Here is a 23,267-nt window from a genome sequence, read left to right on the forward strand (position 1 = left end):
TTTCGTTTCAAGTCAAACAACTGAGACGCCACGCCACCTTCGTGCAGTACAGAGGGGACCCGTAGAATCACAAGACGCAATAAGACAGCTGATCAAGTTGTTTTATCTACTCAATTGGGTAGATGAAACAACTTGATCAGGCACTTCGTAGAGGGTATAGCAGCCGTGGCCGTTATTTAACTTGAAATGACGACTTCGACTTTTTTCTTTTTTCAATTTATTCTCAAAAGTCACGAATTACTTCTTTTTTTCTCAATGTGGCCCCAGTACTCCTTAGTAGGATTGCAGAGCTAGTTTTATCCTTGTTAATTTTTGTTATATAAAGGGTATTCGGGCGTATTATTGTGGAGTTCAGAATAACTATAACAATATAATCATATCACATTTTAAAGGAAGTAGACATCTCAAATCTCAATAAAGGCACACCAAAGCCTCACCAGGAACAAAATGAGAGGGACTACTATATTTCCTGTGTAATGCCACTTTGATATAGTAAGTTTTATTAGTATGCAATATCCAAAACCACATATAGGGAAAAAGAGATGTGAAAAAAGGGTGCAGACAGGGCAGAGTGGATGGAGATGAGCGTCAAGGGTGATTTGGGATAGAAGGATAACAGCAAGGGTTGGTGTGACAGAAGAGGATGCAAGGAATAGGGTGATCTGCAGATGATAGGGGCGACGATCTTCACCCGTTCAGTTTCCCCTTAGGCATAGCATTGCAGCAAAACTTTAGCCAGTCAAAATGTGGGGCATGGTCTTAGTATGTGGGACAGGGGTACAAGGGATAAAAATACTGTGAAGTCCCTAATAAAGTGGGACACCTGGTCACTCTAAAGCTAAGAAATTTGACCGTGTTAATTATTTTAGCAGTAATGAATTATAAAATCTTTAAAAAAATTTTATAATTCAGGTCACAATTACATGACAAAGCTGGGTTTACACATGTACAAAATATTATTTTCCAGTAAATAAGATGAATTTATATGAGCTGGTGTTGATATGAACTTGGTCCTAGGTTTTGGTTGTAATCATTGAATATAAATATTTGTTTATTTAATATATAAATGCACGTACCCTCCAAGTTATGATGCATTTCATCTAATACCAGTACGTTTTTTTAATGCTACATGTTTAATGCTTTTTTAGTTTGTATAGCCAAATAAAAAGTTAATAGTGATATTTTTAGTTCTTTTGCAAACTGGAGTGTGACAAGCAAGGGATTTGCTCCTCTGCTACTTAACTGACCAGATCAGTCCCAGAAGTTTAATTGACTTGATGCTGTACTCTGATTAAAAAGTGTTCCTTTAATTTTTTTTTTTTTTTTTTTTTTTTTTTTTTGAGTGGTGTATTATTTAGAGACCCGATTCTATTATTTTAATGAGACGTGATTTTATTTTGGTCGGGCGAATGTTGGGCTTTTATTGTGAAGGCAGTTAAATGCGGCTACCGGAAAGCTCCGCGCCTAAACAATTGGGGGTGGACTACTCGTAGAGTTAGTGCCGTTTTGTTTACAGTGTAAACATCGTGTTTACATTGTAGGTTAACAGCGAATATATTTACTTGCCCGACAAAACCAGTTGTCTCAGTTTAAATACTGAAGTCGGTTGTCGCTGCGCCTGCTAACGTTAGGAACTCTGCGCTGCTGCTTTTTCCAGTCATCAAGGTAAGGACAGTTTTGTTTTTTCCCCACGCTCGCCGCCCTTTGTGTTCGCGTGTTCGTGCTCTCAAGAACAACTAAAAGTTTTTACTAGTTTGCAGAAACAAAACAGCATGAACAGCTACTTTCGAGTGAAAAGCTAAAGAAATGTAAATATTTCCGATTTAGTCTTTTCATAATAAACCTACTCCTGTGAATGTTTAGCAAACGTGAGCGTAAATATAAGTGCCTGACATCGTAGTTTTTACCCAAAGCTCCAATTTTCACAATATATACTTAAAAAACTAACAAAACAACAGTAGAGAGCAAATTCAGGAAACGCAGAATATTTTATTTCGAAGGGAATTCTCCGGCTGTGTGAGGCGGGCTCGGGTAGCTCATTCAAAGAAGCTCCATCCCGGACTCATTTGTTTTCTGTTCCTGCCCAGCAGTATGGATCCTGAAGATAGCTCACACAGCCCGGACGAAGACCGCAACACGCCAGAACAAATCCCCAAATACAGGAGGAGTCTGAGGAGCCTTCATGTGCTCACCACGAAGTTCATCCAGCTGCTACAAGAGTCTAAAAGCGGCGAGCTGGACCTGAGAGACGTAAGTGAGCAGTGAACACCTATCCCGGCATGCTGCATCAAACTATGTGTGTGTAGTACAGTTTTATAGCTCTGATACTTTAAAGTTGCACTACTTTTTACTATATACCAGCCTTTCCCAAAGTTTACACCTCCGCGGCCCAGTTTTCCTTTGTGTTTTCATGACTTCATTTTGGTCTTCAGAGGATTTACTTGTTGAACCTGATCCTCCATCAACAGGTTTACTTTAAAAAAATGCCAACTATTCCTGTGATAGAAGACGAGTTAAAGTTTAAAAGTGGAATTGCAAATAAGTAAATAAACAAAGGAAGAATAGTAAATAAATAGTCCAGTGGCTTTCAGTTTCTGTTTTTAATGTAAACAAAAATGTGCGTGTCTACAAAGTGGGTCTTGAAAATGAACAATTTGCATATATTTAACTAAATAATTTTCTCAGTTATAAGTTTGAAATTGGAAACTTTGTTTTTGTAGTACAACTTGTCATAATTGGTAAATTCAGCATGAATACTGTATGAAAACAGCATTTTCTTTGTTTTTAACTAAGAATTTTATGTTAAAGTTTTCGGCATGTTTTATTTTGCATTATTGCAACTAGATACATTCAGAAATAGTCACTGGTCTTTTGCAGTGTGAATTTTTTTTTTATTAGTATGTGGTCAAAATAGGACCTTACAGGAAGGCTTTAATTTAATGTTTTAAAAATTCCAACACAGATATTTTTTTGATGCATCTATCCCAAATTACAGATCCTGAAATTTCAGGCTTTTGTCTTTTAATAGTTTTTTTTAATTTTATTTTATTTTTTTTATTAGACATTCATGTTCAAACATTGCCTCAGATTTCAAAGTGCAGGAAAACATGCTGGAAGTTGGTTAATGGACCATTTTTCAGGAAGTATTTGATATATGAAACCTCAGTTTCATAGCAATAATTATATACAGTACTTAAAAATGTATTAGACCACAACCCATCGTAAGATTTATACCACATCTGCTGCTATTAACAATACTTGTAATTCCCAAAATAATTTTTTTGTTTCTGTAATGGTTAATCCACCACTATACACAAGCTGTTTATTTATTTATTTTTTAGTTTTATTTATTTTTAATGAATTTTCAAATATACAGTTTTACAAAAAATCTGAAAAAATAGTAAAGCGCTTTTTTTCTTTTCTTTTTTTTTTTTAGATTAAGCTGCCAAATTATAATCATTTACTTGCATTTCTGAACAGAAAATTTTGAGCATAAAACTGTGAATTCAGTTCAGTGAATTCATTTTTAGTTTTAAATATGTTTTTGGCAGATTTCTAATATATTTGTTTTTTCTTGTTTTTATGACAGGTGGTCTAATAAATATGTTAAGTACTGTATGTCCATATTTTAAATCAAACCATCTTCAGGCAAGCAAAAAAATGTAAAAAAAAAAAAAAAATTAATAATTAAAAATAAAATATGACAATTGCATCTGATTCTGTAAGTTTATCCTGTAGGTGAGACTTTTCAATGTATATATTAATAACTAAATTATATATTTATATCTATTTACATTTTTATTTTTAATTTAATTTAAAAATTCATGAATTTATTGTAAATGACCAGCAGTACTTTCAAGACCCACCAGGGGGCCACAGGACACAATTTGGGAATAACTGTTAGACACACTCCGCTCCACAAGTACTGGAACAGTGAGGCCAGTCCCTTTTATTTTTGCCGTATACTGAAAAAAAAAAGAGTTTTGAGAATTTTTCTTGTGAGCAGAAGTATTGGATCATTTGACTGATAGGTGTATTTTGTTGCCCAGGTATGTCCTGTGACATTGAACAATAAATAGCGCTGAAATTTCTACACTCAGCTTCAGATTTGGGTTTTGCCTGTGTAGACTGTGCATTTATATTTAGAGGAGTAAACAACATGAAACCCAGAAAGAGAGCTGTCTGTGGGTGAGAAATTAAATAATTGTGAAGCTGAGAGAGGATTGAAAATCAGTGTCATTGCACAAACATTGGCCATAGCAAGTAAAATCATTTTTGAAATCCTGAAGAAGTCTGAAGTCTTCAGTGGTGTATTAAGTAACAGATGTTGAACAGGTAGACCAAGTTGATGACAGAAACATTGTAAAGACCCTCAAACAGCTGTTGGTGACATCAGCAACAACCTCCAGAGGGCAGGAGTGAAGGTATCACAATCTACTGTTCATGTTCATGAATAAAAGTACAGACCACAAACTACAAAGTAGCAAGAAGAACAGGAAGGTGGGCCACAGTGAAGGTACTGCAGGTGGGCTGCAGTAATAACAGAAATTTAGTTTGAAATTACTCACAAGTATGCATAGTTACATAATTATATAACTGTTTTTATTTATATAAAAAGTGAATTAAAACTGGTAATAGGAGGTGGTTAGTTTGTGATTTTACTCACTCTGTGATATTACTGACCTAAATTTACTGCTCTTGTACTGAAGTTTGTGTCCCAGTGGCAAGCTACATATGACTGGGTAGTATTAGCAATTAATAGCCATTTTCTGGCTTTGAAGTGGGCCGGGAAGGGATTGGCCTCACTGATCCAATACTTTTGGAGGTAAGTGTACATGCAGAACGTCTTTAAGTGTAGCTTAGCTAAAATAAATGAAGGGCCACACTCTGGACTGAATTGACACATGGTTACAGGCTAGAATGAAAATATTATATCTAGCAAAAATCCACCTAAATACTAAAACATTTAGATTAGCTTACATATTGCCATTTCTTTGATATGCACCACTGCATCCATCATTAATGAAGAAAATTGTATTGAAATCACGTTTATTTATTTTAGGGCTTATTTTGTTTTCCTGTAAGAACGCACCAGCCCTTATTAGCATGGGCTGTGGGCCTTGAGGCTGCCTATTCCCTATGTGTTGGTTTAGGGGTCAGTTTAATAAAGTCATATTTTTCTGATATTTAGTTTTGATAGTTAGTTCTTGAGACATTTTGGCAGCAGCCAAATTACACAGAAATTACACTCCATTTGTTAAGCAGAAGCTTTTATTTGAAGTATGGAAATCAGTACATCCAACCCTACAAGAACAGGCACTTGATTTTGTTAAAATTGTGAGTGCACCCCTAAATATAAACTGAGTGTGTGCACAATGCAGTAAAACCGCTTCAGAGTTCAATGTGTAGTTTGTACCAAAGGTAACTTCTGCACAAGAGAGAATGCAGGCAGGGCGGAGACAAGTGTCGGGGGGATTTGTGACGGATAGAGGCAAGAGTGAAAGAGGATTTATAAGATGGTAGTGAGACCTGAGACCTCTGATGCATGGTTTGAAGATGGGGCCGCCACTGACAAAAAGACAGGAGCTGGAGCTGGCAGAGCTAATATTGTGACCACTGTGGACAAAATGAATATATCAGAGGGACAGCTCAGGTTGAACAGTTTGGAGACAAAGTTAGAGAGGCAAGGTTAAGATGATCTGGACATGTGCAGAGAAGGAACAGTGTGTTATGGGGTATGTCTTATGAAACAACTGGGAATCACTGCTTGTCTTTGTCAGACACGTTTGGTATTTGTGAAACACAGATTCTCAGAGCGTGGAGGGTGTGGTAGAAAAAGTTTTTGGCTGTCGTTTCAGGCTATCAGGGTCCTGGCTGTCGGACAGAAGAGGCGAATCTACGACATCACAAATGTGCTGGAGGGCATCGGTCTGATTGTGAAAATATCCAAGAGCAACATAAAGTGGATGTGAGTTTTTACCTCTTCTTTGTGTGTCACAAAAGTGAAGCAAAACACAGTTAACAGTAAAATACATCATGCTTTCCTTTTTTTGTTTTTTTTTCCCCCCCGAATAAGAGGCACAACGTTCAGAGAGAACACACAACTGTTAGCCAACAGAGTGTTGGAGTTAAAGTCTGAGCTAAAGGACTTGGAGCAAAGGGAACATATTTTGGACCAGCAGAAACGCTGGGTCGAACAGAGCATCAAGAATTTAACAGAAGACTGCAGGAAATATCCTTTTTCATAACTGTTCACTCTCGAACACATTAATTTTCATACAATTCTCACTTATTATGTTGTATTTACCTCTGTTTTAGCAGATTTAATTAGATTTAATGTGTTTTTGTGACAGAGATGCATTTATGCAGTTACAGTTAATGCTGTGCAACAATCCATTATTTCGCTCTTCTAATGAGCAAAATATTTTAGGTTGAACCTTAACACAGATCCACTCTGACATATGTGAGTCATGAAGATATCTGCAGCTGCTTCTGTGGTGATGTATAATCCCTCTCTTTTAGTGATTAATCTTTAGTATATATTTATAAGGTTTTAAAAAATTACGTAGAGAGTCAATAAGCCAAAGACAGTGCTCTCAGTTCTTTGGAATAAATAAATGCAAATTGCATTTTAACTTGTCTCTTATTTCTTCTCAGGCCACACACTTTTAGCAGTGCAAGCACCACCTGGTACACAGCTAGATGTCCCCATTCCCAAAGCTGTAAGTCATGCATCACTGGAAGCAACTTTAGTTTCTACTCCTCACTGCTGCCCTTAATTCAGATGGGGGTGATTTAGTGTGTGCATGCGTCTCCTTTGTCCAGGTCCAGAACCGCCCGGCAAGGTACCAGATCCATCTGAAAAGTGTCAGAGGACCCGTAGATGTCGTACTTCTAAACAAATGCTCCGTCAGCTCTGCTCCTGTTGTACTTCCAGTCCCACCGCCTGAAGAAGTTTTACAGCGTGCCAGCTTAGCCATGTCTGCGTGGCAAGAAGAAAACAGTAACGCCAGTAACACAACTGATGAATCCAAAGGTGAGTGTGTCATCTCTTCTTGATACACCAGTGAAAGAGAAATGAAAACAAAAACCCTTCATTTCATGTTTTCCATGCCTTTTAATACTGATCCAGCAGTGACTTTGCCACTGGAACTTTTTTTTTTCTTTCCAGTTTTTCTGTTTCCTAGAGAAAAAGACAACTTCTGTCATCAACAGCTTGTGACTCAGTCACACTAGAGTTAAAATAGGATGGCAATCTCATTGCAACTAGGAAAAACTGCTGGTTGCCTGTGATTGCACTGAGTACAAGTAGTTCCAGCAGCCAACACCCTCATCCGCTAGGCAACCATTTTTGATTGCAAAGGCTACCTGGTAAGAAGCAATCTGTCTCCAAACAATTGGCTAACTGACTGCAATCACTCAGACAGATTGGTGAAGGTTTGCAAATAATTGCTGTCTAATTTCTAAATGCAGACAGATTGCCAAGACTTTGCAATCAGTCTGAGTTGTCTTATCTTATATGTGACTTCTGTCTTAGCAATAGGGGTCTTGACTCAACTGCCAGCTGGTTGTATTTGTTTATATGGTATGGTTGCTGAGTGCCTACATCATTTTGGAGTCATGTTGCTGTCCTGCAGCAACTAAGTCACTATTTGTGGGGGAGTTTCTGAATTTCTGTTTTAAATCTATGAAAAAAAAAAAAAAAAAGATCTATTAGTTAATTGCTGTATTGCCAACTGGACCCCAGTCAATTGCAGACTGGTAGCAGGCTCCATCTTATTGCCATTTTATCTCTGTCTTGATGCACCAAAGTTGCTTTGAAGATGGCAACTGACCTTGTGTGGTTGCAGACTTGGTCTTTAAAACAACCACTGCAAAGACAACGAGATCTCAATTTCATTTCACACAGTCACAATAATTTTGAATGATGCCACAGTCTCCAACCACTGTTTTCCCCAGTGTGACTGGAATCAGTTTAAAAAAAAAAAGCTGTAAATAATATTCTAAAATGAAAACGTGGATTTAATGTTTAGTTTAAAAAGCCATGTCACCAACATTATTGCTAAATCTTAAATACTCCTTATCTGAACCAAGGAGGAAATACACACACTTTATAGTTAATGTATCTACATTTTCATGCCCACAGTTTGTACAAATAAAAAAAAAAAAAAAAATCATTTTCATTTTTTTTTTTTTCCAGAACGGGATTTATCTAATCAACTTCAGGACCAAACAGAGGCACCCAGAGGTAGGGCCGATCTTCTGTCTTGAAATATTAAAGTCAGTTTATTTTACTGTAAACTAAACCAATGCCTGTCTTTTTTTTTTGTAGGAACGTTGAACACAAATCTAATCACACAGCTCTTGGCCTCTGAAGGTAAGCACATCTTATTTATCTTTATAATATCTTGATTATTGCATATTGACATTTAGATTAATCACATTTACCTCTGCCCAACAGTTTTTTCACCACTCCTCCGTCTGTCTCCGCCCCCATCTGAACATGATTATGCCTGTGATCTGGATGCGAGTGAAGTCACCTGCAAACTTTTTGACATCCCTGTGCTCAAAGCCTGTGGTTACATGAGTTAATTTTTTAAAAATTGGATGTGGTTTTTTTTTTTTTTTTTTTTTTTTAATTTTTTTTTTTTTTTAAGCCTGTCATGTCTGGTAGATCTTGCAAGCAGAACTGTGATCTGAATGCGTTGTTGTGCCAAACATATTTGCTATTTCAAGATGAGCTCTATAGGTTCTCAATAGGCTCTTCTTGTTGATGTTTTAACCCTTTATTTTATTTATCTGAGTTATTTTTCCACATACTATGTAACAGCCAGAGCTGACAGGCTGAAGAAGAGGAAAATAAAGAGAAGAAAAAGGGAGAGAGAAAGGGAGCAAAAAAAAAAAAAGGGGAAAGAGCACAAGTCTATTAATCAGATACTTCATCACTTTAACATATAAAAAAATACTATGTGGTTTTTAAATACTGACTTGTGATGAGATGCATTCAATCAGAACAGTGGGACCTCTGTAAAAGTGTTGCATTCGTCTTCCTCAACAACCATCGGGTCTCTGTTATGTGTATGATGAGCTTCCTGAAGATAAATATTTATGATGTTTTAAGTGCTGTTGTTGCTGTTATTGCATCGATCTAAATTATGAGTTTACATTTAAAACAAACATGGAGGGTATGCAGAAAATGAGTGCATTCAGAGTTGGAGCACTGGTATTCTGATTGAACTGTTACCAATTACCACTGGAATATTAAACGTGATGTAAAAAGTCCCCCAGGCAGCGCAGAGTTGCAGTGTTGCCTCACAGCAGGAAGGTCCTGGGTTCAGATCCAGCAGTTGGCTTGTGGCCTTTCAGTGCATGGGTTCTCTGTGTTGTCCTTGTGATAGACTGCCTCTCGCCCCATGATAGCTGGGATAGACTCCACTCGTGACCCTCAATTGGACAAGCTGTTCAGATGGATGTAAATGCACCCAGTGTTTTATGTGGAACTCAGTCCTGAGTTCAAAGTGAATATTCTGGGTTTTTTTTGTTGTTTTTTTAAATGATTTGATTTTAACATATTAGCAAATAATAATAAAAAATTATGACTTTAAACATTGTATCCATCATATTCAAATTACTTACTTACTTAGTCCTCGTCGTCCCTTTTGGGACATAAGGCTGCATCATCATATTCAAATACTGTGAAGCTAATGTCAAGCATTGCACTAAGGTCTTGTGCCACCCCACATTTTTTTTTATATAGCTAGGAAAATTATGAGTAGTTGTAATAATGGCCAGAATAAAACACAAAGATTGAGTTTGAAATTCTAACAAGCTTGAAAGTCAATATGTGATACAACCACTTTTATTATTGCATGGTGGATCAAATTCTGATGGTACTTTCATGTGTTCATAATTCCATCAATTTTGACAAGCTGTGCAACACCACTGGCAGCCCCAAACCATGACAGAGCCTCCACGTGTTTTACAGATGGCTGTTTAGACACTCACTGTTGCATCTCTCTCCTGACCTCTGTGTATACTGATGACAATTTGAACCAAAAAGTTAAAATTTTGATTAGTTCAATTTAATTTTATTTATATAGCACCAAATCACAACAGTCACCTCAAAGTGATTTATATTGTAAGGTAAAGACCGTGCAATAATTACAGAGGCAACAAAACGACCCCGTATGAGTAAGCACTTGGCGACAGTGGGACGGACAGGAAGAAACCTCTGGCAGAATCAGAATCAGGGAGGGGCAGTCATCTGCTACGACCAGCTGGGGGTGAGTGGAGGAAGAGAGGCAAAGATAGATCATGACTCCATCAGACTTTTTGTTCTTGCAATTTGGCATACCTTAGCTTTTTTCTGTTTCTCTTCCTTAAGAATGGCTTCTTAAAGACCATTTCTGATGAGGCTTCAGTCCAAGTTGATGGATCAACTGAAAGGCCAGATGCATCTCTCAGGTGCTGTGCCTGGTCTTTGCTGGATTTTCTTTTCCTATTGGTTAAGGACATGGCTTTCAGATTCTGTTCTTTTGTTGCAGATAGCTTTTTAGGCCTACCACGTCTCCAATTTTCCTCCTCCACTTGTCCAATTTTCTCACATTTTTTAAGAGCACACTGTGCTGAGATATGCCAAGTTTTCTGTTAATAGCACTTTTGGAATCATTTTTGTCAAACTGTGTTATCTTTGGCATTTTTTGTAGATTCAACTAACAAAATAGGAGCAAATTGTGTATTTTTGCTAGTAACAAAGTGCCGAAAGATTCAATTTAAAATTGGTTATTTTTTTGTGTAGACACCGCACTGAGTCTGGTTGTCTTTTTATGCTTGAATGATTCATAGGTCAGTGGCTTAACAAACAAATTAACATTCCTCTGAAAATGGTCAGATGAAAAATGAAATGTAGCCAATGACCAAAGAAAAACTGAAAGACCTTCAGAAAGCCTAGAGAACTATTGCTCAAAAACACCATGATATGAGTATGTATCACTATGAATTGCCCCTCAAATGAACCTTTCATCAGGTCTGTAATATTATTTTATGATTGATCTTGTTTTTAAACGCATCATATAAAACTTAGGAATAACAGGTCTAATACTGTTCAACTATGCTGCCATATCTGAGGCTGTAAACAGATATATGTCTATTAAATACTGGCATGCCAGTATTTGCCTATTAGCACAGAAGAACAACTGACACTGATGGAAATGCCAAGCCTCTTGTAGATGTTTGGTGATAAAGCTGTGTCAGTGTCTCATTAAGACAGCATAACCTGTCTTGATGAGTCATCTACTAGTACAACGAAAGATCTGCACACTTTGATCAGAATCTGCAGCATTTTCATCCAGATCAAACTGCCATCATTAGAGCCATGCTACCAGCAAAATCCTGGCTGACAGACATCTCAAACATGTTTAAACAGAATACAAATACTGATATTTAATAAATGATTCATTTATAAAGGATATTTGGAGTTATTCCTGTTCGTTATGTATTTGGATGCCAACCTACACTCATGTCTTTTTCCCATAGAAGATATACTTCCACCATCATCTTTGCTGTTGCAGAATCCTTCCACAGGATTGCCCCTAATCCAGTAAACACACTTCATTAGGTACACCTGTACAACTGCCTGTTGCAAATACCTGATCAGCCAATCACAAGGCAACAATGCATTTAGGTACGTAGACATGGTAAAGCGCTGAGCTGAATATTTCAGAAACTGCTGATCTACTGGTTTTTTCCCACACAAGCATCTCTAGGGTTTACAGAGAATGATCTGAAAAAGAGAAAATATCCAGTGAACAGCAGTTATCAGGGTCAAAGGTCAGAGGAGAATGGCCAGACTGCTTTGAGCTGACAGCAACAGTAACTCAAATAACCACTCTTCAACCACGGTATGCAGAAGAGCATCTCACAAACATTGAAGCAGATGGGCTACAACAGCAGAAGACTACACTGGATGCCACTCATGTCAGCTAAGAACAAAAATTAAACTACAATATGCAGGGGCTCACCAGAAATGAACAATTAAAGATGGAAAAAAAAAAATGTCTGGCCTGATAACGATTCCTGCAGTGACATTTGCCTGGTAGGGTCAGAATTTGGTGTAAACAACATGTAGGCATGCATCCAGCCTGACACGTGTCACCTGTTCAGGCTGCTGCTGGTGGTGTAATGGTGTGAGAGTACGAGTTCCTTAGTACGAGTTAACCATTGTTTAAATGCCACAACCTACCCGAGTTTTGTTGCTGACCACATCAAATGGCCTCCACAGTCACCAATTTTGGATGTGGTGGAACGAAAAATACCCATCATGGATGTGCAGCCAACAAATCTGAAGCAACTGTGTGATATCATGTCAGAATGGACATCTCTGGCTCTACAAACATTCTGAAAACATCTAAATTGGTTACAGGGGTAAAATTACCTGGAAACTGTCCACAAATCACCCTGCTTGAAACTCCCTTCCTGTCCCATTTGATTGGATTTTGGCTTGTAGAGCCCGCCTCTTCCTCTTCCGCCTCTTCCTCTTCCTCCTCCTCCTCCTCCAGTGAGCCGTCTGTGTTTATGTTGCTATAGCAACAGCGGTATTTTATGAGTTTGCCGTTGTCCTCTCCCAATGATCTGAGCGCTTCGCGTAACTCGCGCAGCGTACACCATGGTGAGCATTAAATAATTCACAAATAAGTACTTTATTGCTTTATCTGCAGTAAAGTCCTAACTTTATCTGTTAGATAGCAGCTTAGGCTGGTTGGCATATGAATTAATTTTTCTATACTTGCCAATGCTGCTGGTGTTGTTGCTAACCTCATTTAACCATTAACTTGTCCTTAATAGACACACTCTAGGTTGCCACTCAGGAAGCAGTCCTAACCTTAAACTACTTTGTCAATTTTCTTTATCCAGCCACCCAAAAAGAAGGTAGAAGCAGGTAAAAAACCCGCAAAGCCCCGAACGCCTACGCTGATAAATGGCCTGACCAAGGATGAGATGTCCAAGGAGCAGGTCAGAGCTGAAGAGTGATGGTATGAATGTGTCTGAATGTGTGTTTTAAGTCAGGAGGAAACAAATAGGTCCTGTTGAAAGTGATCTGTACATTTAGAGGCGTAGTTCATCAAGCTGAGGGACATCATTTAAATAACAATCAATGTCAGTGAGATTAACATATCCAGGCTCCTAATATGGGTCAAGCTCTCTAAACACGCATTTGAATATTTTATTTGGAGCCCACCTGCTTGCAAAAAGTTTCATGATGCAGATAATATAATTCAGATTTTTTTTGTGATAACTGTAATCTGGAGACTTTATTTGATTTATTTGAACTGTTGTTTTTCTAGTGTGGAATGATTGTGCAGCATACATCTTTAATCACTTTAAAAAACAAGAACTGGGTGCACAAGTTTGAATTTATTTATTATTTTCTCTAATCCATACAGGGTCAAAAGTATACATACATGCTCTAATCTATACATATACCCCCCATTATTTTTTGGTTAAATGTCTCTTATCAACTTTGACCTCAATCAGACATTTTTGGTTGCTTCAACAAGCTTCTGGCACAATTCTGGCTGGATATTTGACCACTCTTCTTGGCAGAATTGGCAGTTAATTTAAAATGGTTGGTTTCCTGGCATGAACCCAGCTTTTAACCAGAAAATTTCAGTAGGGTTTTGGTCGGGGAGCCATTCCAGAAGCTTAATGTTAGCCTGCTTTATCCATTACAAAACCAGTTTTGATGTGTGCTTAGGGTCATTGTCCTGTTGGAACTCCCAGTTGTGTCCAAGTATCAACTATCTAGCTGATTTGAGGTGAAATTGAATAATTTGGAGGTAACTCCTCCAAACATACATCTTGGCCAGGTAGCTCAATTTTTGTCTCGTCTGACCATAAAACATTTCTCCAGAAGGCAACTGACTTGTCTGTGTGGGCAGCTGCAAATTTCAGTCGAGCTTGAAGGTGTCGATCTTGGAGCTTCTTGGACCCTCAGTCCATGGCGATGTAAAACTGGCTTTACTGTGGACAGTGATGCTGGTGTTCCAGCAGTTTCCAGTTCATGGCAGGCTTGAGCCTTGGTGGTTTCTGGGTTGTTCATGAACATCCTAACTTCTTCCAGATCTTGGCAAAGCGGTGACATGTCAGAATAACTTGTACCTAACATACAGCTGTTTGAACTGATGATCTTGGAGTAAGTGCTGTCAACAAATCCTTTTTATGCTGGCAAAGAGAAACTACCACTAGGCCATCATGATCACTAACGAGAGGTTAATAGACTTTGACCCTGTCAAGTTAAAAGACCTTGTAGAACCTTCAGCACCACTTATTAAAAGTGAGTGATTTAAGTGAGTGTATGCATATATTTGAGCCTGTATGTATATGTTTGACCCTGTGTGGATTAGAGAGGATCCAAAGTAAATTACTTGTGCACCCAACTCACAACTCTTTAGCAGCCCATAATTACCATGACATTTATGCCCATGATGATTGTATGTAAACTTTTTACCACAACTGTAAAAAAAATGATGATTTTCTCAGACTCTCCTCCAGACTCACAAAAGTCACTGAATGGCTGTCCTGACAGACTGAGGGTGGTGCTGTATGTATGCGAACAGGCTAAAGGGTCCCTCTAAAATAAATAAATAAATGTGACAGTAAGCTGTAGCCCTCTTTTTTTACAGTACATAAAAGCTGCCAGACATGAAGACCATCTCAGACATGTAATATATTTCTGTATTTCAGCTGGAAGAGCACATTGTGCGCCTCCGAGAGGAGCTGAACAGAGAGAGGGAAGAGAGAAACTACTTTCAGTTGGAGAGGGACAAGATCAACAGCTTCTGGGAAGTCACAGTTAGAAAACAAGAGGAGGTCGAGGCTGAGCTGAAAAAGGTAGATAAGGACATGGAAGAAGCTGAGGCCCGTCACCAGTTAGACGTGAAGGTAAGATTTTACTGTTGCTTCAAAGTAAAACACATGGGCTGGATTTTAAGCCCGAATATTACAGAGTAGGTAGCGCTTCCATTTTAAAGGCTGGTCAGATGCAGTCAGGTGATGCAGAGGTCGCAACCAGTGTTTTTATCATCAGCGTTATAAAATGTATCTTCACTTCTAAATAATAACTTACGGACAGAACAGTAATTTGTGAACCAGATGTCCTGGCTTCAGTGGATGATTTGAAATATTAGTATGAGGAACTTGTCCTGATTTCCTCATACTAATATTTCAAATCATCCAGAGAAGCCAGGATATCTGGTTCACAAATGACTGTTCTGTCTGGAAGTTATTATTTAGACGTGAAGATACATTTTATAACGCTGATGATAAAAAAGCTAAATTGATGTCAGATGGTAGCTGATGGTTTCAAGATTGCATTTTGGCAATCTTCTTTTGGTCTTCCCACATACTTCCTACATAATCTACAATAAACCAAAGCCTGCTCAAACATGGTTGGTCTGTACTACCAGGACTACTTCCAGAAAGCTGCATGTTGAATGTCTACAGGTTCTGCTAGTACGTATGTAGGAATCTGTTCATGGAGATTGGCGTATTAGCTGCTATTGGTACGTTTAGGGTACAGATGATTGTGGTTAACTGAGTCTTGTGGCAATAAAATTAAGTTGTCTATCAAGCCAGGTTTTAAACACTCCTAAAAGTTACTTTGGGTCAGGGCTAGAAGAAGGTGCATGAAACCATCACCAGGGCCCAGTGATTATTTACGAATACCAGGCTTCCATACAAATGCTCACATTTGATTGTTTTTTTTTTCCCACCAGGTGTATAAACAGAAGATCAAGCACCTCCAGCATGAGCATCTGAATGTCATCACTGAACTGAAATCAGATTCTTTAGCAGCCAGTGAGGTGCTGGAGAAAGAGCAAGAGCAGCTTGAGGCAGAGCTTCGTAAGACAATTAGGGTTGACATCCAGGAGCTCAACATCGAACAGTTTGACAAGGAACTTGAACTGGTTTGTAGTACAAAACCTGTTTCACTTTACACTAATCATAGGTGTCATGCTGCCGGGGTGCACTGGAAAGATACTCTGCCACTTCTTCCACTTTTGAAGAACACAGAATATTCAGATTTATTTGTGCCATCTGGTTTAAATTCAGTCACATCCAACGATTGCCAAAGTTACTGCAATGCTCATCCATTTCTGAATGTGTTTCAAGATAAAACCAGATAATTTTTTTTTTAACTATAGTTTTTTGGCTTATCTCACTTTTACTAGTTAGATCTCAGTGGAGAGGAGACAGGAAAGCAGGGAGAAAGAGAGCGGGGAAGACACACAGCAAAGGGCCTCGGATTGGAATCTAACCTGGGCCGCTCCATTTGGTCTTGTGGCGTGTGGTTGCCCCTGAGCTAAACTGATGTCCAGAAGCACGTAGTTCTCTTAACAATGCTTTTAGTGTAAAATATTTTTGGAAACTTTTAGAAAACTTTATTTTTAGTTCGGCTGTTTCGAAGAAAAAAGTCGAGCTATTGCCGTAGCCTTGGTGTCAGCGGCGTCTGTTGCACAAAAACTTTAAAAGTTGGGAATAACCTGAGAACAATGTGACCTAAGATGTTCAAATTCACACCACAGATGCATCTACTAAAAATCTCAGACAAGTTTGAATCTTGGCGACCTCAACCTAAGGTTAGAGGTCAAGTTTTCTGAAAATCTTGTGAATGCGATAATTTGAGAAAAATGTGACCTAGGGTGTTCAAATTCACACCATAGATGCATACTGTTCACGCTAGACCCATCAAACTTCACACACTTCTTCCTTGACTTTACTCTAATGTGGTTCCTTAGTGCTGATTAATGAGTGTAAATTTGCTGCTTTGGTTGCACAGACTTAGAAATAAGAAGCAACTTAACCGTGTGCATGCCTGTTATCTATGAGTGCACTTCAGTTCTGTAATACATAGTAATACATCACTGACCCTGCTATATTTCAGCTTGCACAGACAAATGCTACTAACCCTAGCATGTTATTATCTCAACAGAAACACAATGAAGAAATGACTGCAAGACGGAACCACTTGGAGAAGCTGCTCACAGGTAGAAACAAAACAAACAAACCAAAAAAAAAACCATTCTGAGTTGAAGTCATTGCCTCACTTTGTCAAGCGCTAAACGGGAGCTATTGTTTTGTGTTACTGCTGGGGTAGAAACTACAGCCTTGTGTGAGAAGAGGATGCACGTGCTGCAACAAGATCTGGACAAGGTGACGAAAAGTCAGATCAGCGACAGAGAGAGCAACTGGGACAGCCACATCGCAGCTCTTACAAAAGACCACAGTAAAATCTACAGCAACACTGAGGAATTTGTTGCTGCTATGAACACTGATGCGGACGAACTCACTCGGTTCAAGGTGTGACAGCAAATACGTGCTTTGTTTGAACCTGTAACTCATTACTGATCAGTCCTCTGATATTACTTTTAGTTTTTTTTTTTTTTTACAATTTATCACTTAGATGGCAAAACAATTAGTTGATATCTTTACACTGATTGTTTTAATTGATAATCTTTTGTATGGAAAACAAAAGCCTCTAAATTTGAAATGGTGTTTGAGATTTGAATCGATAAATCAAAGTGTTTCTGTTGCTGAATAGTTTGTTGACTCAGATATTCAAATGGCATGTTTTATTTGATTTTCTAGGACAGAGTTCATGAAGCAAAGAAGGAACGAAAGAGCAAGCAACTGGAGCTGGTCAATTTTTTGTGGGATAACAAACATCTTGCTGAGCATATCTCAAAGATCAAGGAAGAAAGTGATAAAATTGCCATGAAACTGAAACACTGCTTAGAAAACAAGGTTATTTTGGTGCCTCTTTGTTCTTTTATCTCCACTGAGAATTGACTGTTGGACAGTTATACTCGCTTCTACCAGTGTCTTCATTGTTGTGCAGCAATGTCTGTAGCCCAGTACGAATATAATTTCTGTGCACTGTTTTTGACAGGATGTAGTGGAAAAGCTCAAAAGAAAGTCGCTGAAAGATCTGAAATCAGAACATGAGATATTGGAACAGAAATTCAGCAAGGTAAGAATGAAGACTGAGCTCGATTCATGTGTAGTCGTGTGTGTGTTTTATGTGAATGCTTTGGTGTGTTTTGCTGCACAGCTCCAGCTGGAAAGGGACGAACTTTGCAAGGCTTTCACTGAGAGTGCTGAGGAGGAGCAACATAAAGACATGGAGGTGGAAAAGAAGCTTCAGGCACTGACAGAGAGCCTGGAGAAGACAGAGGCTCAGCTCAGTGTGGTACTTTCAGCCTCCAACACAGACCGAACAGCCCTCAGTTTGATCACAAAGAAAATTGAGGTAGTGTTTTACAACCTCCTTTAGTTTCTTTGTCAACAATGATCCACAACCTTGCACTCTGATGTTATATATACTCTCACTGGCCACTTTGTGAAGTACACCAGTCAACATATTTGCTTATTAATGCAAATATCTAATCAGTGAATCACATGGCAGCAACTCAGTGCTTTTAGGCATGTAGACATGGTCAAGGTGACCTGCTGAAGTTCAAGCTGAGAATCAAAATGAGGAAGAAAGGTCATTTAAGTGACTTTTAATGTGGCATGGTTGTTGGCACCAGACTGGCTGGTCTGAATGTTTCAGAAACTGCTGATCTGCTGGGATTTTCCTGCACAACCATTTCTAGGGTTTACAGAGAATGGTCTGAAAAAGAGAAATATTCATTGAGCGGCAGTTCTCTGGATAAAAATGCAGATGGTCAGAGGAGAATGTACAGACTGCTCTAACACAAAGAACTACTCATTATAACCAAAGTATACAGAAGAGCATCTCTGAATGCACAACACATCAAGCCTTGAAGCAGATGGGCTACAGCAGCAGGAGACCACACCAGATGCCACTCCTGTCAGCTCATAACAGGAAACTGAGGCAACAATTCATACAGGCTCACCAAAACTGGAAAATTTGGAAAAATGTCTGTGTAGGTTCTCAGTCATCCAGGTTATAGTAGTCTCTGGAGCTTGAAAAAAAAGGAGACTGGACTTCTATTTTCTAGAAGACATTTCATGTCTGATTTGAAGGCTTCTTTAGTTCTTGAATTGGAAAATCATTGCCTGGTCTGATGAGTCTTGAGTTATGCGGTGACATTTGAATGGTAAGGTCAGAGTTTGGTGAAAACAACTTGAAAGGATGAATCCATCCTGCCTTGTATCAGTGTTTCAGGTTGCTGGTGGTTAAATGATGTGTGGGGAAGGGGTATTTTCTTGGCACACTTTGGACCCCAACTGAGCATTGTTTAAACACCACAGTCTACCTGAGTATTGTTGCTGACTGTGACCATCCCTTTATGACCAGTGCACCCATCTTCTGATGGCTGCTTCCAGCAGGATAACGCGTCACGTCACAAAGCTCAGATCATCTCCTTCTTTCTGTTTCTTGAACGTGACAGTGAGTTCACTGTGCTCAAATGGCCTACACAGTCAAGACATCTCTGAGAGCACCTTTGAGATGTGGCAGAATGGGAGATTCACTTCATTGATGTGCAGCTGACAAATCTGCAGCAACTGTGTGATGCTGTCATGTCGATATGGACCAAAATCTCTGAGGAATGTTTCCAGCACTTTGCTGAATCTGTGCCATGAGGAATTAAAGCAGTTTTGAAGGCGAACGTTTCATCCTGGTACTGGCAAGTTGTAACTAATAAAGTGGCCTGTGAGTGTAAGTTTCTAAGTATATTTCTGTAAGTGTCATGTTTGTACCAGAACATTAAAGAAGCTCTAAATGTTTTTGCTTGCAGGCAAATATTGACTCCAGAAATACAGCCATCAAAATCTTGCAGCACAAAATAAATCTAATTTCCACGGTTAGTAGTTTGTTTGCTTCCTGAAAATGCTGGTGATTTATTTCACAGCAATAATCACAGCGAAACTTTATTTCCTGCAGGCCATCAGGTGTTTGCTGCTGAACATCGAGGCAAAGGAAATGCCTCTCTGTAATTCCCCATGAGAGCGGTCCTTATGGTAAAAAGTCTGGAGCAGAACTTGGATTAAAGTGAGAAACAATGAATACAAAGACTGAATGAATCTTGTATATTCTTTGCATTTGATATCATCAGAATCTGACATTTTTTTCTTTTAATCTTCCTTTGATGTCAATGATGATTGTCAGTAATAAAGTATCAACATCAAGTTTTGAGCTGGCATCTCGTAATTATGAGAAAACAGGAGTTTTAGACTATAGGGTACATCATTCTTCTGATTCATGCTCCCCTCCAAAAGGCAGCGCACAGTAACCACAGATGTTAAGAAAATACTTTAACAAGTTATAATGGCTTTATAATATACTTTTATTGATTAGTCACTGTACCTTTAAAATTCATTGCCATAGACCAGACATAACAATTAATACTACTGAATACTGTTTTCTGCCTCTGACAGCTCCAGGAAAAGCATTATCTACCAACCAAATCTTTCTTCACCATATGCAGTAGTTTTTAGTAGTATGTGTTTTCTTTTATAGCATTTATATATATTTTTTTTTGTGTGTGTGACCATATATATGTAAGATTCACTTTGTAAGAAATAGAAATAGATCTCTTATTAAATATTAGGTTTAAAGTAAGCATTGAATGAAACAAGAACTGTTGAATTTAGTTTGAGTCGTAAGTGAAGATGGCAGGTTCTGATGACCTGCTAAACTCATATGTAAGCAGGAGCAGTCTCTGTTCTTTGTTATGACAGCCGCTGGCCTTGAACCTAAGTTATAAAAGCTAATTGACTTTGCATTAAATATGTAGTTACTGCATTTTGTATTTGAAGGCAGTCTGAATGGATTCCTCTTGAATGATTTCACTGATATGAAGTATAGAAAGATTAAATAGCTGAAAAAAGAGTCTTCTTCTTTTGACCACAGTGGATCTCACCCTATCCCTAGTATCCTCTTCTGTCATCTTTTCTTTTTCTCATCTCCTCCTGCCTGGCAACTCCATCTTCAACATCCTTTGCCCAATATATCCACTATTCCTCCTCTGCACATGTCTAAACCATCTCAGCCTTGCCTCTCTAACTTATACTGTACTTTTCAAGACCAAGGGTCATGTGCAGAACTGCAGCAACTACAGAGGGATTAAAATTGATGAGCCATACTATGAGAAAGAGTTGTGGAAGCTAGGTTAAGGAGAGAGGTGCTTATTAGTGAGCAGCAGTATGGCTTCATGATGAGAAAGAGTGTTACACATGCAATTTTTGCTTTGAGAGTGTTGATGGAGAAGTATAGAGAAGGTCTGAAGGAGCTTCACTGTGTCTTTGCGGATCTGGAAAAAGTATATGATAGGGTGGCAAGAGAGGAAGACAGGAGTGGCAGAGAAGTATATGAGGGTAGTGCAGGACGTAAGAGGACAGAGAGATAGTGGTGAGGTGTGCGCTAGAAGTGACAGGTTGGTTCACAGTCTGGGTGGGATTATATCAGGGATTGGCTCTGAGTGGTGGACAGGTTGACAGATGAGGTCAGGCACGAGTCTCTGTCAACTATGATGTTTGCAGACAACATTGTCATCTGTAGTGAGAGTAGAGAGCAGGTGAAAGAGCCTGGAGAGGTGGACTATGCTTTGGAGAGAAGAAGAATTAGAGTCAGTAGAAGCAAGAGATGTGAGTGAATGAGCGAGAGAGACATGTTTAACAGGGAAGCTGTAAGGAGCGAATGTAGTGAAGGTAGATGAGTTTAAATACCTGGGGTCTACCATCCAAAGCAAGGGAAAGAGCACACGAGAAGTGAAGAGATTTGCAGGCAGGGTGGAGCAGGTGGAGATGAGTGTAAGCGGTGATTTGTGACAGAAGGATCAAGCAGCAAGAGTGAAAGGGAAGGCTTACAAGATGGTAGTGAGACTGCTATGATGTAGGTTTGGAGACCGTTTTCAGATTTTCATCTTTTTATATAGCGCCAAATCACTTTATATTGTAAGGTAAAGACCTGAGAATAATTATAGAGAAAACCCAACAATCAAAATGACTCCCCCTCAACCCGCTAATTTAAGAGTGACCACGATGGACAAGATTAGAAATAAGTATATCAGAGGGACAGCTCAGGCTGAACAGTTTGGAGACATGTGCAGAGAAAGAATACTGGAAATGTTGGACAAAGGATGTTGAATAAAGAGCTGCCAGGCAGGAGGAAAGTAGTAGAAGTGCCCTGACACACACTTTGTGCGTGAGCTTCAGTGTGCCCTAAAGCTCAAGCACACAGTGAAGATTCATAGATGGAGTGAAGGAGGACATACAGAGGGTTGGTGTGACAGAGGAGGGTGCTTGGGATAGGGTAAGAGATAGGGGCAGATGGTCTGCTGTGGCGACCACTAAAGGGAGCAGCTGAATGAAGATACTTGTTTGGATTTGTCAGGTGTTTAAATTACAGGCAATAGGTGGCACTGTTCACTTAATTCATCAGTGTGTTTCAATATGTCATGTGCCCCCTCTCAGGTGCTGACCCAACTCCTCTCTTTCTGTCCGTGTCTTTCTCTGTCATATGTGTGGCTGTGAGTGGGACTAATTCTGCTTACCTTCTCCCAGAAGTGGGTGTGTCTTCCCAAGCATCGTGCTGGTACACCTGCTTCTCATCAACACTGACCTGGAATATTTAACCACTGTTCTCCACTCATTGACAGATTGTTGAGCTATACAAGTCAATTATAAGAAACAAAAAATCCTGAACTCAGACCAAAACCTGTTTTTGTACCTGACTGAACATGTTCACCTCTGTTCCAGGCACCCACCTTTCACTCACAGAGGCCACACCCCCTTACTGCAGTTGTGGCACTTTCTCACTGGCTTCATTTCTTGGCCCTGGACGATGCCACTTGTTCTCACCATTTTAAGACACATAAAGCATCAAAAATGATCAAAGGAACCATCACTCACACAAACTGCAATTTAAATACACCTCGGTAAATCTCTCAGCACCTTAGTTTTGGGCTAATTCCCTGCTTTTATCTTACTGGAAAATGAGGCTAAAAAGTTGGACTCAAATCAAATATTTCAATCTCAACTGCTGCTTTCACGAGATGATTTCCCTTCCACCATGACTGAGTTTCCAGTAGAGAGAGGATGGACGTATGGGGCAGATCCAGTTTCTCATTGCCTATTCCCGTGGTGAATCGAGCCCTGCTGTGCTGAGTGATCGCTGTTCCCTGCGGCATCAATAATACAGGAGGAAGTTATTGTCCCGGTGCAGGCCACAGTATCATACAGCTAAAGCAAGTGGGGGGAGGAGGTGGTCCTTTCACTCAGCCCTCTAGGGTTTCAGGGCC

The 23,267-nt window shown here is 39.1% G+C and overlaps 2 protein-coding genes across 4 annotated transcripts; both read left to right on the top strand.

Moving 5' to 3' along the window:
* Positions 1 to 1,429: 1,429 nt before the first annotated feature.
* Positions 1,430 to 9,526, top strand: LOC115777684 (transcription factor E2F5-like). Of its 2 annotated transcripts, none has more exons than XM_030725637.1 (11): positions 1,430 to 1,665; positions 2,091 to 2,250; positions 5,859 to 5,968; positions 6,077 to 6,232; positions 6,454 to 6,497; positions 6,658 to 6,722; positions 6,826 to 7,036; positions 8,201 to 8,248; positions 8,333 to 8,377; positions 8,462 to 8,612; positions 8,973 to 9,526. In XM_030725637.1, exons 2-10 carry the CDS (start codon positions 2,092 to 2,094, stop codon positions 8,590 to 8,592), a joined length of 969 nt encoding a protein of 322 aa, XP_030581497.1. In that variant the 5' UTR covers positions 1,430 to 1,665; position 2,091; the 3' UTR covers positions 8,593 to 8,612; positions 8,973 to 9,526. The 2 variants fall into 2 exon arrangements, with proteins under 2 accessions (XP_030581497.1, XP_030581491.1); XM_030725631.1 differs by having other exon boundaries at positions 1,431 to 1,665; positions 2,088 to 2,250.
* Positions 9,527 to 12,511: 2,985 nt separating this feature from the next.
* Positions 12,512 to 20,276, top strand: drc4 (dynein regulatory complex subunit 4). Of its 2 annotated transcripts, XM_030726096.1 has the most exons (11): positions 12,512 to 12,667; positions 12,913 to 13,011; positions 14,743 to 14,940; positions 15,774 to 15,965; positions 16,991 to 17,045; positions 17,156 to 17,358; positions 17,647 to 17,802; positions 17,948 to 18,028; positions 18,110 to 18,307; positions 19,764 to 19,829; positions 19,910 to 20,259. In XM_030726096.1, the coding sequence occupies exons 1-11, from the start codon at positions 12,665 to 12,667 to the stop codon at positions 19,970 to 19,972; spliced, it is 1,314 nt and encodes a 437-aa protein (XP_030581956.1). In that variant the 5' UTR covers positions 12,512 to 12,664; the 3' UTR covers positions 19,973 to 20,259. The 2 variants fall into 2 exon arrangements, with proteins under 2 accessions (XP_030581956.1, XP_030581957.1); XM_030726097.1 differs by lacking the exon at positions 12,512 to 12,667 and having other exon boundaries at positions 12,913 to 13,031; positions 19,910 to 20,276.
* Positions 20,277 to 23,267: the final 2,991 nt, after the last annotated feature.

This window comes from Archocentrus centrarchus, chromosome 3 (assembly GCF_007364275.1).
Source record: "Archocentrus centrarchus isolate MPI-CPG fArcCen1 chromosome 3, fArcCen1, whole genome shotgun sequence".
Classification (NCBI taxonomy): domain Eukaryota; kingdom Metazoa; phylum Chordata; class Actinopteri; order Cichliformes; family Cichlidae; genus Archocentrus; species Archocentrus centrarchus.